Source organism: Dendropsophus ebraccatus, chromosome 1, assembly GCF_027789765.1.
Source record: "Dendropsophus ebraccatus isolate aDenEbr1 chromosome 1, aDenEbr1.pat, whole genome shotgun sequence".
Taxonomy (NCBI): domain Eukaryota; kingdom Metazoa; phylum Chordata; class Amphibia; order Anura; family Hylidae; genus Dendropsophus; species Dendropsophus ebraccatus.
This window is the reverse complement of record NC_091454.1, coordinates 17,717,276-17,731,327: the sequence shown is the minus strand read 5'-3', so window position 1 is coordinate 17,731,327 and position 14,052 is coordinate 17,717,276. Positions and strand designations below refer to the sequence as shown.

The 14,052-nt window shown below is 45.4% G+C and overlaps 1 protein-coding gene across 1 annotated transcript; it reads right to left on the bottom strand.

The window, feature by feature from the left end:
• Nucleotides 1-1,961: 1,961 nt before the first annotated feature.
• On the bottom strand, nt 1,962-12,067 carry RAD51AP1 (RAD51 associated protein 1). The gene is made up of 9 exons (XM_069968414.1): nt 11,931-12,067; nt 11,485-11,534; nt 9,190-9,325; nt 8,557-8,666; nt 6,063-6,152; nt 5,089-5,225; nt 3,596-3,779; nt 2,761-2,907; nt 1,962-2,509 (listed from the first exon to the last, which is right to left on the bottom strand). Exons 1-9 carry the CDS (start codon nt 11,945-11,947, stop codon nt 2,382-2,384), a joined length of 999 nt encoding a protein of 332 aa, XP_069824515.1. The 5' UTR covers nt 11,948-12,067; the 3' UTR covers nt 1,962-2,381.
• Between the last annotated feature and the right edge of the window lie 1,985 nt (nt 12,068-14,052).

Sequence of the window (14,052 nt, the reverse complement as noted above, 5' to 3'; positions counted from 1 at the left end):
TGGAGCAGTATTGGGGGTAGTAGTAGGGCAGTATTGGGGGTAGTAGTGGAGCAGTATTGGGGGTAGTAGTAGGGCAGTATTGGGGGTAGTAGTGGAGCAGTATTGGGGGTAGTAGTAGGGCAGTATTGGGGGTAGTAGTGGAGCAGTATTGGGGGTAGTAGTGGAGCAGTATTAGGGTTAGTAGTAGAGCAGTATTAGGCGTAGTAGTAGGGCAGTATTGGGGGTAGTAGTGGAGCAGTATTGGGGGTAGTAGTGGAGCAGTATTGGGGGTAGTAGTAGAGCAGTATTAGGCGTAGTAGTAGAGCAGTATTAGGCGTAGTAGTAGAGCAGTATTGGGGATAGTAGTGGCGCAGTATTGGGGGTAGTAGTAGAGCAGTATGGGGGGTAGTAGTAGAGCAGTATTAGGGTTAGTAGTAGAGCAGTATTAGGCGTAGTAGTGGAGCAGTATTGGGGTAGTAGTAGAGCAGTATTAGGCGTAGTAGTAGGGCAGTATTGGGGTTAGTAGTGGAGCAGTATTGGGGGTAGTAGTGGTGCAGTATGGGGGTAGAAGATAAGTTGTAGTTTTGCAACAGCTGGAGGGCAGAAGGTTCCCCAGTCTTGTGATAAAGCGTTGGCTGTCCAGGCATGATGGGAATTGTAGTCCTGATGTAGATAGATTTATCTGACTATGGGTCACAATTTCTGACACTACAGAGAAGTGTGGCCACAATTCTGTGCAGGATCAGCTATATAACCAATAGTCCTCAACACTTATTTATTACCTATGGTTAATAGAGCACTGACTTATCCCGTATAACGGTCCTCATTTTTATTAGTCATGTGGAATATAGACGCAACCAAACCCAAGGGCAAATCCGGTCAGTTGTCTGTTCTCTCCTTTATTATGTAAAAAAAAAAAAAAAAAAGTGTCAAATAATTAATAAGATACTCACTTTTATTCCATGCAGGACAGACTATATTACAATGTGATTCTTCCCTTTTCACACAGAACTGGAGACAGGGGGTAAAAACAGCGATTTACACACATCTAAAATACACCACAAAAGGGCACAATACAAGACAGACGGCTGCATCCATGTTTTTCAGGACTCCCTAGAGGGCTGCATCCAACTTCTTCAGCCACCGGTAATCAAATGCTGAACGATGGGAGCAGGGTGAAGCCGCGCTCAACTCGAACGCCATCACATCACATGTATTGAGCGGACCTCAAAGTGTCACTGTCGTTTAAATTTTTTTATTTTTTCTTTTGCAGAAATCAATAGTACAGGCGATTTTAAGAAACTTTGTAATTGGGTTTATTAGCCAAAAATGCATTTTTATCATGAAAAAGCAGTTTGAAGCTCTCCCCCCTGTCTTCACGGTTCACTATGGAGAGGGGAGGGGTGGAGGGAGATGAGGCACCAAAACAGGACAACAAAGAGTTAATTTACAGCTAAATCACAGGGCCATCTCCTCTGAAGTCAGCACTGACCTCTGAATACTGGCTTTCACACAGGTCCCGTTGTGTAATCCTTTGTTCTCTGCTGCCGACTAATCTCCCCCCTCCCCTCTCCATAGGTTACACAGGGCACGACTGATGTAAAAGAGTCGAGATTTCCTGATAATGAGCAGTGGATGAGAGAGAGGAGGGAGGTGGGGGGGCCTGGGGAAAGTCTTTTTGAATGCAAATAATGGCAGATTTGCCTAATAATCCCGATTACAACGTTTCTTTAAATCGCCTAGACTATTGATTTCTGCAAAACAACAAAAAAAAAATGACAGTGACACTTTAAAAATCATCACAAGCCAGACATCTTCTCATGTAAACAGGACTATGATGAAGTTATTAGGCTGCACAAACAATCCAGCGATTATCTGTATGGTCCGACCGCGCAATTCATTTAGCCTTGTAAAGATTATAGTTGAGAACTGGACTGGTCGCCCAAAAATCACTGGAGTTGCCCTTTAAGACACAAAAAAAAAAAAAAAAAAAAAATAGGTGGGGGCAAACTGACTACCCCCCCCCCCCCTTTCGTGATTTCATCTCTTCTCATGGGGAGGTCCGAGCTGTCGGCTTGTGGATAGAAGATAATAACCTTTAATCTTGGGACGCTTCCTTTAAAAGCAGATAAATAGGACTGTAAAAATGTGACAGAAATGGACAATATCGGTGGGAATAATATAAAATTTTACATTTTGTACAAAACCAGTAAATGATTACTTTTCACCAGTGACCTGTAAGTCCTGTATATTGCAGTAAAGGCTGCTGGGAATTTGTCCATAGGGTAAAGGAGTCCATTGACCAGTGATGGCTGCCAGACGCCTCAGAGTCTTGGCTCACCGGCCTCCATACTCCGGCTGTGCCATGTGACTGTAGACGTATACGGTGGGTATTCTCTCCATTAGTGCAGGGGAGTGGCTGGATGTAATGGCTTTACCCTCGCCAGTCTGGACAAGCCGAGGCGCAGACCTTGATTAGGGGACTTTACCGTTACTCCAGTCAGAGGACTCCGCCCTGCGCCGGATGAAGCTGCCGAGAGAAAGGACTGAAGATTAACGCTATATATATATATATCAAACATTAGAAAGAAAAAAAGAAAAAAACAGCTTCTTGCTTAAACAGCACCACCCTTGCCCTCAGGCTGTGGGTGGTATTACAATTCAGCTCCATTCACTACAGTGAAACTGATCTGCAAACCAAACACCCAAACTGAGGACAGGAGAGGAGCTGTTTATCACCTATCCAATAGACAGGTGATCATTTAGGGGTAATGGGGTTACCTGGAGGCGTCCATGCTGCTCTTTTCATGCCCACTGGGGGACTACTGTGTTGGGCTGACGGCCTAGAAGCAGCAGGTGAACTCGCTGGCTCCTTCCTTGGTGGCAATGGTTTTATTTTAATGGTCACTGGAGTATGAGGTTCTTTTGCTGCATAAAAGGTAAAGTAATACAGGGTTAAAGATGGCGGTGAAGAGAGTCGGGGTTCATCTGAAGTCTCACCTCTCTCCCTTATCATCTGCACTGAGCTTCTGTGCTATAGGAAGAGCAGAGCTGATGTAGTATCTGGCCAGCCAGGAGCTGAATGAGTGATTTAGACACTTAAAGGGATTATCCAGGCTTGGAAAAAACTTGTCCTCAGTTTGGGTGTGGGGGGCTTGCAGCTCAATTCCATTGAAGTGAATGGAGCTGAATTGTAATACCACCCACAACCTGAGAACAGGGGATGGTGCTGTTTTTGCAAGAAAGTAGCTGTGTTTTTTCTCATGCTGGATAACCCCTTTAACTCTATATATGATCTGCAGGAGAATTGAATTGTTCAGGGTAAGCGGTAAGATCCTGTTTATAGGAAACCCTTTCAGTGCTGATCGCAGAGATCTGAGCTCCAAGCTGGATACGGTCACTGGTATAAAAAGACTCTCATGCAGCTGAAATGGACATATTACTTCAATATATGCCATCACTTTATGATGGGGGGGGGGGGGGTCCGACCTCTGGTACCCCTAAAAATTTATGATTATAGCAAAGTTTAAAAGCAAGATTTGCCTGAGCATAGCCATAAAACAAGCAACTCAGCAGATCCTGTTACGTAAAACAGCGAGACGTCAGCTCATCTTACCGGCTTTCTGAGGCTTCGGGACATTCTTCTCCTTTTTTCCGCTCTTCGGCTTTTCTTTAGCGACTTTATTGGCCGCTGGTTTCTTAGGTTTCTTGACTACAAATTCCTCATCTTCCTCGCTGAGACTTGCGTCGCTCTCAGAATCCTCATCATCTGCCATTAGGAGGAGGGTGGACAAGTTTAGCTGATGCACAATCATCTGTTTCCCCAATGGGGGGCAGAGTTTTTATCTCTACACAGGGCAGAGATTTCTGCATGTGAAAATTCTACTGTTTTATGTGCAAATCCAAGGAAACATTCTCCATCGGTTTAAAGTGTCACTGTCCATTGTTTATTTATTTATTTATTTTTCAGAAATCAATAGTCCAGGCGATTTTAAGAAACGTTGTAATTGGGTTTATTAGGCAAATCTGCCATTATCTGCATTCAAAAAGACTTTCCCCAGGTCCCCCCCCTCCTCCTCCTCTCTCATCCACTGCTCATTATCAGGAAATCTCGACTCTTTTACATCAGTCGGGCCCTGTGTAACCTATGGAGAGGGGAGGGAGGAGGAGGGAGATTAGTCGCCAGCAGAGAACAAAGGATTACACAGTGGGAGCTGTGTGAAAGCCGGTATTCAGAGGTCAGTGCTGACTTCAGAGGAGATAGCCCAGTGATGTAGCCCAGTGATGTAGCTGTAAATTAACTCTTTGTTGTCCTGTTTTGGTGCCTCATCTCCCTCTACCCCTTCCCTCTCCATGAACCATGAAGACAGGGGGGAGAGCTTCAAACTGCTTTCTCATGGTAAAAATTGATTTTACGGCTAATAAATCCAAATACAAAGTTTCTTAAAATCACCTGTACTATTGATTTCTGCAAAATAACAATAATAATAATAATAATTAAATGACAGGTACACTTGAAACAAAGCAGAAGTGCCCGGCTTGGTGCTTCTCCCCCTTGCTGTTGGAGATGGGCTCATAGGCTTTCTATAAAACCAGCAAGGAGGCAGTGCTAAGCTGGGCGCTTCCTACCTTGTTCTAGTGCTTAGTAGGAATCTCAGCACCCCGACAACAGCCATTTTGACATGTCAAATTTTTTTTCTTGAGTAACAGAGACGTGACCCCTAGCGACCCATGGCGTACATGTATGTGAGGGACTTAGAAGCCAGGACCACACCATACACTGTGGGTGCCAGTTGCTATCTGATTACTCTGATGCTACAATCAATGGGAATTGCGGCATGTAAAGTTTTTTTTTTACCTGTGTGATGGATGTGCGGCCAATAACCATAAATGTTTATGGCTGCATGAACGATACAAGGATCGTTAGTCTGGCCTGGCCACTCTATTTATTGTGCCTTGTTAGGGCACTGCTGCTAATCGCCGTTCGCTTGTGTCCTTGCACGGCCAAATACAATGCGTGTAAAAGGACCGTAAGAGATCAGTGTGCAAACAAAGCTGGTATCCCCACATGTGAAATTGTCCCTACAGAGGCCGGTACATGCCATCTACTGGATGAAACTCATCCTCCTCCTCTTCGCCCCCACTTTCTTCTTTCAGAAGTTTCCTCTGCTCGGTAATGGCCTTAGATGCGGCCTGCCTGCGACCTCTGCCCGATTCTTCATTGTCATCTGTGATCTCATCCAGACCTGTGGAGAATATAGGAAAGTAATCTCTCATCTCAGTGAATGACCATAAAAATCACTACAATGCTAACCAACCATACTAATACATCCCCTTACACACTTCTCAAACATATATAGCTTACCTGCATCCCTGCTCGGTATATCCTGCAAATGTACTGTATGCAAATGAGAGTCCAAAATAGCCTCAAACACATGGAGAACGTGTTTGAGTCTATTTTTTGGACACGAGCAGTAGGATACCGATGTACTGTGCATACCTGCCATATCCGCTTACGTGATGCCAGGCTCGCTTCTCTGTGATGTATTGCTGATACAGCACTGTCAATCATGCCCAGAGGGCCATCACATTGCTATCCCACCCAGAGACTGTGACTTCTTTAACCCCTTCCCGCATTAGGACATAACAGTACGCCTGATGCGGGCGGGGGCGTTCAGAGAGAAGTCGCAGGGCTATGTGTAGCCCGGGACCGCGGCTATTAGCGGGCGCGGTCTGATCGTTGCACCCGCTAATTTTACATTTAAATGCAGCTGTCAAAATTGACAGCTGCATTTAAATGTATGATCTGCCCCTTTCCCTGGTGTCTAGTTGGGGGGGTGGGGGGGGATCTTTTTGCTTACCGGGCCTCAGCGTCACACTGACGCTGATCTCGGCTCGGCAATCCATCTATCTGGTCTGCTGCAGACCAGAGTAATACGTAATAAGTATACTGCAGTGATATCTGCTCTGATAAGATATATTGCTAAATTTCTTATCTTTGCTTATACTATCAGTTTATTTAGGGCGGACATGAATGCTTTGTGAAAAGGAAACCATTAGAAAAAAAAAAAAAAGAGCATTACCTAAAGTGCTGGTGTCAACGCTGCAGTTTGAGAAAGAGACATCGGACATGTCGGGATCTTTAATTCTCTTATATGCGTCCTCTGGACCGTCTGGATAACACAAAACAAAGGAAAGGTTACACTAGGATATTAGCTGGAATGGGGTATCTGCAGAATAAAGACTCCAAGCACAGTGCCTGTATGGACACATTATTCTTAGACTCCAAAATCTACATTATACGTGTCCCCCAATTTTTAAAGAAGAGGATACCCTTTTATTTATGTAAATCACTACTCATTCTGGGCTACGTAGTCATGAGGGTCCTACTCAGTGATTGACAGCGTATACACAAATGTGCATGTAGAGCGCTGTCAATCATTTAGTGGGACCACCCACTTGACTAGTTTGCTAATTCTGGGCTAAGTTGTCTAATTGATCCTCCTGCTCAATGAAGACTGTTCTATATAGGTTTATCTCTATTGTGTTCACAGGACATTGAAGTCAGCGCCCATCTCAACAGATGGATTTAAGGTAACGGGACTCCGTATTTCTAGGATAGTTGGGTCCAGGATATAGATGCCCACCTCTATCCTGTGTATACGCAATCTTATGAAATGTTACTATCATTTGAAAAAACAAATCAGACGGCCTGATAATTGTGCAGTAGAGGCTGCATGGATATCGTTAGCGATGTCCATGCAGCCCTTGCCAAAACATAACTTACCTTACCTCTCCCGCTTCTGGTGTTTTCACCTGGGCTCCGCAGCCTCCCGGCTCTGGCGGCGGCAGCAGCAGCATCTGAGCAGCCTGTCAACTGACACGCCACTTAGCCAATCATAGGTCGGGACCACCGCGGCCTATAATAATTTGCTGAGTGACCTGTCAGTTAACAGGCCGCTCAGACGTTGCAGCCACAGGAACCGAGAAGCTGTGGAGCACAGGAGAGAAGACTGGGAGCGGGGAGAGGTAAGGTATTAGGTGTTTGGGCAATTGTCAGCTTTCACCCACACATCACTATTACACGTAGCAATGTGCGGTCAGCACCCGACAATTTTAGGTCCACTCCAAACCTAAACCAACAATCAGCCGATGATCGTTTCATTGGCTGATCGTTTTCTCTATTGCATGGCCCGATTATCGCTCCGTGTAATAGGGCCCCAAGGGCCCTATTCCACAGTAACGATAATCGGCTGGATCGGCCCCATTTGGCCCGATTCGGCCGATTATCATTCGGTGAAATAGAGAGAACGATCAGCCGATGATCGTGTCATCGGCTGATCGTTCATTTAGGGCCAGACCTACAATCATCGTTCCCCCACGGCGCATCGCTACGGTTAAATAGCGGTGGCGGCGGGCGACCGACGATTTCACAAGCAGCAGCAGCAGCATCATACATTACCTGTCCAGGCTTCTTCTCCGCGCTGTATTCATACCTGGGTCCCGCGCTCTCTATCTTCAGAATGGCCATTCTGAAGATAGAAAGCGCGGGACCCAGGGATGAAGACAGCGTGGAGAAGAAGCCTGGACAGGTAATGTATGATGCTGCAAGGACATCGGTAACGATTTCCCTGCAGCCCTCGCTCAACGATCATCAAGCCATGGAATAGGCCCAGTAAACGAGCGGCGATCTAGCAGATCGCCGCTCGTTTACATTGTTGAACGGGCCCTCCTCGGCCTGTGGAATAGGACCCTAAGTCTCACTAGAGGAGACAGATTTTTTAGCAAGTCTATGGCACCGGTCTCCTGGAGCGAGCCAAGGAGAGAAGCGCTCAGCCAAGTACTTTTCAAAGATTCTTCAAGTGCAGTGAGGTCTACACATCCAGACCCCAATATTTGGATACTTTTTACATATATGGTATGTATGACATGTCAAGAGGTTTTTTTTAATAATGCTTTAAAGTGTCACTGTTGTGTTTTTTTTTTTTGTACAGACGATTTTTAAGAAACTTTGTAATTGGGTTTATTAGGCAAATCTACCATTATCTGCATTCAAAAAGACTTTCCCCGCCCCCCCCCCCCCCCCCCTTCTCTCTCATTCACTGCTCATTATCAGGAAATCTCGACTCTTTTACATCAGTCGGGCCCTGTGTAACCTATGGAGAGGGGAGGAGGGAGATTTGTCACAGCAGAGAACAAAGGATTACACAGAGGGAGCTGTAAGAAAGCCGGTATTCAGAGGTCAGAGAGGTCAGTGTTGACTTCAAAGGAGATAACCCAGTGATGTAGCTGTAAATTGACTCTTTGTTGCCCTGTTTTGGTGCCTCATCTCCCTCCACCCCTCCCTTCTCCATAGAAAACCATAAAGACAGGGGGGAGAGCTTCAAACTGCTTTTTCATGATTAAAATGCATTTTTTTCCGCTAAAAAAACCAATTGCAAAGTTTCTTAAAAACGCCTGTACTATTGATTTCTGCAAAAACAATTTAAACGACAGTGACTCTTTTAAAGTGATAAGGAATGGTTTCCTGTACTTTCTGCAATACTGTTACAAAGAGGTAGTAGAAATAGTACTTACCATTTCTGGGTATATTCTCTCTATTTTCTATAATAACAGAAGTCTCCTTCGCTGATAGCAACAAAGCAACCTCTAAATCCCTCTGGTAAAGTTTATCTTCTAATGGCAACCTAAAGCAAAAAGAAAAACAAAAAAGGTCATCCTTTATCATTGATGAATGCGATTACCTATCTTCCCCCTTCCATAAGTATCCTATGTCCTGACAGATGGGATAAGGCAACAAAATCATTCTTGCTTCACTGCTGACCAGATAACTGTTACCCAGTCCCAACTACAATACATTGTGCATGGTGCAGTGCAAGCCTCATGGTAACCTCCACAGAGCCAGACTCATTGTTGTCCCTTAAAGGGGTTATCCAGGAAAGAACAGCTACTTTCTTGCAAAAACTGCGCCATCCAGACCCAGGCTGTGTGCAGTATTACAATTCACTTTAATGGAACTGAGCTGCAAAACCCCACACCCAAACTGAGGACAAGAGTGGTGCTGTTTCTGGGAGAAAGTGGCCATGTTTTTCTAAGCCTGGATTAAAAGTCTCTATACAGGGAGCAGCTAAGCTTCACAATGGAGCAATAATAATCCATATATATTTTGGAACAATAGATGTCCCGGTATATAGGTATTTGGGCACTCGCCTCTTTTTCTGGGAGTTCTTTGGCGTCACAACAACCTCTTCTATGGAAGTTTTCTTTATTGGTTTTTCTTTTTTCTCTTTCTTGGTTTCCACTCTCGCTTTTTTACTTACAGGTGGAGAGGAAGCGAAGTCGCCATCTGTTAGGAAAGAAGAGAGAAGTTATGGGGATGAAAAACACAGTAATGTTTAACCAGAGGTGACGGCAAATGAACTGTCTATGTGTCGGGACTTCATGCGGAGAGGACAAACTTTCTGAAATAGATCATCCAGCATTAGCAAACCATAGCTCCCCCCTCAAAACAGTGCCACCCCTGTCCTCAGGGTATGTCTAGTGTTACAATTCAGCTTCATTTACGTTCATCGTTCATAGGCTCGCTCAAACGACCGCTCGTTAACGAGCATTTAACGATTTTTTTTTAAGCGAACGATAACACATAATACGTGTGGGAACGTGAACGATATCTGTAGTGTAACGATTTTTTTGCGGTCGTTACATGGTCGTTTCAAACGTGGGGAAATGTAGGTAGACATTTCAAGAACGACTAAAAGATTTTTTTATTCAACGAAAAGATTGGCGAATTATTGTTGAAAGACCAACGATTTTTTTTCCATCATGTTAAGAAAAGATAGTGAACGACTCAACGACGATTTTGCTGTTGTCATTCGCTCGTTTATAGCTATTCCACTGAACGAATATCGTTAACGAGCGGTCGTTTGAACGATTTTATGAACGATAATCGTTCGAAAAAGTTCAGTGGAATAGGGCCTTAAGGGTTCTTTTACACGAGCCGATTATAGGCCAGGAGGGTCCCTAGAGACGCTGCTGCAGCCAATAATCGTCCTGTGTAAAAGGGGCAGCGATCAGCCAAAGACCGAGGCAACCCCCCGATTATCGGCTAATTGCAACTTTATCAGCTGCAGATTTTACTATGTAAACAGGGGTGTGTGCAGCCAAGAAAGATAAAGAGAAACTGACAGCACAGATATGTATATATTGTACATATAGAATATGTATTTATCTGTGCTGTCAGTTTCCAGATAACAAGCAGCAGTGTATACTTATCTGTTCCTCAGACAACTGCTGGAACTTAAGGCGGCTGTCTCCTCTGCAATGATTGACAGTCGGAGGAGGTGGGGCCTGAAGATACAGCCAGCACAAGGACCGGAAATCAAGATTCTGAATCACAAGCAGCGTGGCTGGTAAGTATAGATTGCAGCTTGTGATCTGGAAACTGACAGCACAGAAATTCATATCCCATATGTACAGTAAATCCTATATACATATCTGTGCTGTCAGTTTTCAAGGATCGGCCATGCAGCCCATCTGCAAGTTTTTTTGTGCAGTGTAAAGGCGTCGCAAACGAGCCACCGATCTCGCAGGTTGGTGCTCGTTAGTGGCCCCCAACAGATGAGAATTATGTATTGGTACGTGTACGATAATCGACTCGTGTAAACACCGCAAACGATCAAGCGAGAAATCGTTCATTGTGATCTTTCACCATGTTCTCAAATCGTCGCTGGTCGTTCGCTAAAAATTCGCAGATCGCTTCGTGTAAACAGTCTTTCAAAGATTCACGCTATATGACAGATTGGCTTAAGCGATCTTAAAAACGATCGCAATAACGATTTTTCTTACGAAAGATTTATTCGTCTGAACGCTGATCGTTATAAAAATCAAATTGTTGCTTCAAAATCGTTAAAAGATCGATTGGGTTAATTATCGCTTCGTGTGAACACCGCAATAGAAATCCATCTAAAATGTAAATAAGGTGGGCTGCATGGTGACCCCCATCCCCTTGGCTGTGACACATACATCTTATGGTGCGTTTACACAGAGCGATTTTTAACGATTAACGATCGCAAACGAGATTGTTTAGCGTTAACCTGAAATCGTTCACCATATTACACGTTAGTCGTTAGTTACGATTGTTACTATGATCGTTTATTCCTTCTGATCCCAGGAAAACAATGGACAATGCGCAATTACACTGAACGATTAGTGGACAAATGCGGAACCTGAGCGAACGAACGTGGAATTACAGCAAACGATTAACGATAATTTTAGGTTCAGATCTAAATCAACGACACACGAACGATTTTTCGATCGTTGCCTGCAATTACACAGAGCGATTATCGTTTAAATTCATACGATATAACGATTTTTCGCACGATAATCGTCCCGTGTAATAGGGCCCTTAGGCCACGTATAGCTGTAGCTTAAAAGATCCATAAACAGTCACGTGACGCACACATACTAAATAAACCCTCACCTCCGTAGTGAGCAGCTTATACTTACCATCATCGTCCAGGTCCAGAAACTGGGAATAATCCACTGATTTCTTACTCCTGAAATACACAAATACACAGTCATCATGAGCAGCGTTCACCACTCAGGAGCAGCAATCCAAGAGGTGCATGTCTGCCTGTAACCCACAGCAACCAATCACAGTGCTGCTTTCATTTTGAAATATAAAAACCTGTGTTGTGATTGGTTGTTACGGGCAACAGGCTGCACATGTCTGTCCAGCTCACTAGCCCCGCCCCCTTATTACATGGCCCCGCCTCCAATTAATCTTGCTAATTGAGCTACTGAAAGACTACAACTCCCATCATACTAGGCAGGGCTTAGACGTGATAGTCGACGTCTAGGACCGTCTTGCCTGATGGTAGTTGTAGTTCTGCAGCAGCTGGCGAGGCCCACACTGCTTTATGCCCATACTGCCATGCTTTGCGATCACTCACCTAGCAGGTCTGTCCATAGTGGCCGGGTATTACACAGACGCCCCCTGTCTATCGCCCTCTCCCGGAGCTCATCCCCCCCGGCTCCTCTCTGCCGCCAAACCCGGCTCAAACCTCCCGCGCAATCTTCGCCTCTGACCATTCTCATCCGCACATTCGCCATAGTAGAAAAAAAAATCTACCTCCTTCCCCTTTACACTGTACCTAGAACCGAGAGAAGCAGGGCAAAGTCCCGGTTTATGAGCAGCACTGATAATTGTTTAAATTACAGACCTGGCCATGAACGAGGAACGACGAATGTGCCGCAGACAAATAAAAATTGATCACGTGATACCGGCGTTTTAGCTTTTCTTGTATCCCTGCGGCGCTGCTCACGTGACTAATCACATGACTGTACTATACTTCCTACAGTAGTGAGACACCTGGTGGCTACAACCAGAACTGAACACATCACAGCAGCAGGCACGTCTGCTATTTGTAGTACTTCAATAACTACACATATAAATTGTGTTGTAAGATTTATGGCCATGGTCACAATGAAGATGAAGTTAGTGTTAAAACTGAGGCTACATGTCAGTTTTAAATGTGCAATCGTGTATCACTGGATGGGTCACCTGTTACTCCCCAGCTGTTGCAAAACTACAATTCCCATCATGCCTGGATAGCGAAAGCCTATATTTTGGCTGTAAAGGCATGATGGGAATCGTAGTTTTGGAATAGCTGGAGGTCCACAGTGTAGGGATCCTTAAAGGGGTAGTTCACAGAAAAAAAAACCCTTTCATATCAAATGTTGCTAGAAAGTGGCAGAGATTTCTAATTTACTTCTATTAAGAAATTTTAGGTCTTCCAGTACTTATCAGCTGCTGTATGTCCTGCAGGAAGTTATGTATTCTTTCCAGTCTGGAGAGCAGAAGATTTTTCTATGGGGGATTTGCTACTGCTCTGGGCAGTTTTTCCAGTCTGACACAGTGCTCTCTGCTGCCACCTCTGTCCATGTCAGGAACTGTCCAGAGCAGAAGAGGTTTTCTAAGGGGATTTGCTCCTGCTCTGGACAGTTCCTGACATGGACAGAGGTGGCAGCAGAGAGCACTGTGTCATACTGAAAAGCATACACCACTTCCTGCAGGACATACAGCAGCTGAAAAGTACTGGAAGACTGGAGATTTTTCTAATAGAAGTAAATTACAAATCTTTAGCACTTTCTGGCACCAGTTGATTTGAAAGTTTTTTTGTGAACTACCCCTTTAAGTAAATAAACAGGGCCAGGCTCTTACCCACAAGTGGCTACAACCCAAAAGTCGCATCTTGGGCCTTGACGTGGCCTCTTGTTGTCCCTATGTGGCCCCACTTTTTTGCCACGCAAAATGTTCCTTAGGGTGCCTTAACACCTACCGGATCCACAGCAGATCTCACTTCTGCCGATCCGGTATCAATTCACCCCTATGATAGCACATATTCGCAGCGGGATTAACATCCTGCTGTGAATATGGGCTTTAACTCCCTGGTGCCCGCAGCCCCGCTGTCACATCCCCCCCCATCCCGGCCACATCCCCCCATCAGCCCATCTCCAGCCCGCCGCCGCGAGCTTACATTACCTGCTCGGCGGCGTGGCTGCAGTGAGGCTCCCGGCTTCGTTCCCGCTCAGCTGATCTGAGCGGGAACGGAGTCGGCAGCCTCACTGCAGCCGCGCCGCCGAGCAGGTACTGTATGCTCTCGGCGGTGGGATGCGGGCAGCGGTGGGCTGATGGGGGGATGTGGCCGGGATGGGGGGGATGCGCCGGGAATGTGACAGCGGGGGTGCGGGCACCAGGGAGTTAAAGCACATATTCACAGTGGGATGTAAATCCCGCTGCGAATATCTGCTATCATAGGGGTGAATTGATACCGAATCCGCAGCGGTTCTCGCTTCGAATCCGCAGAAGTGAGATCCGCTGTGGATCCGGTAGGTGTGAAGGCACCCTTACAGTGCGTGCAGCCTTATGCTTCTGACATACGTGACATGTCAGAAGTTTCTCCGAATGATAGGGACACTTTAACAAGTCATTTTGTGGCAAATCCTCGTAGCTGGGAGTCCAGGTCCAATGAGATGAGAGGTGATGGCCGACAAGTCTCGCACAAAGAACAC

Coding starts and splice junctions, on each gene's coding strand:
- RAD51AP1 (XM_069968414.1), bottom strand. Junction 6,153..8,556: donor AGAGAATATACCCAGAAATG/GTAAGTACTATT, acceptor TGTGTTATCCAG/ACGGTCCAGAGGACGCATAT. Junction 2,510..2,760: donor AGCAGCATGGACGCCTCCAG/GTAACCCCATTA, acceptor TTCTCTCGGCAG/CTTCATCCGGCGCAGGGCGG.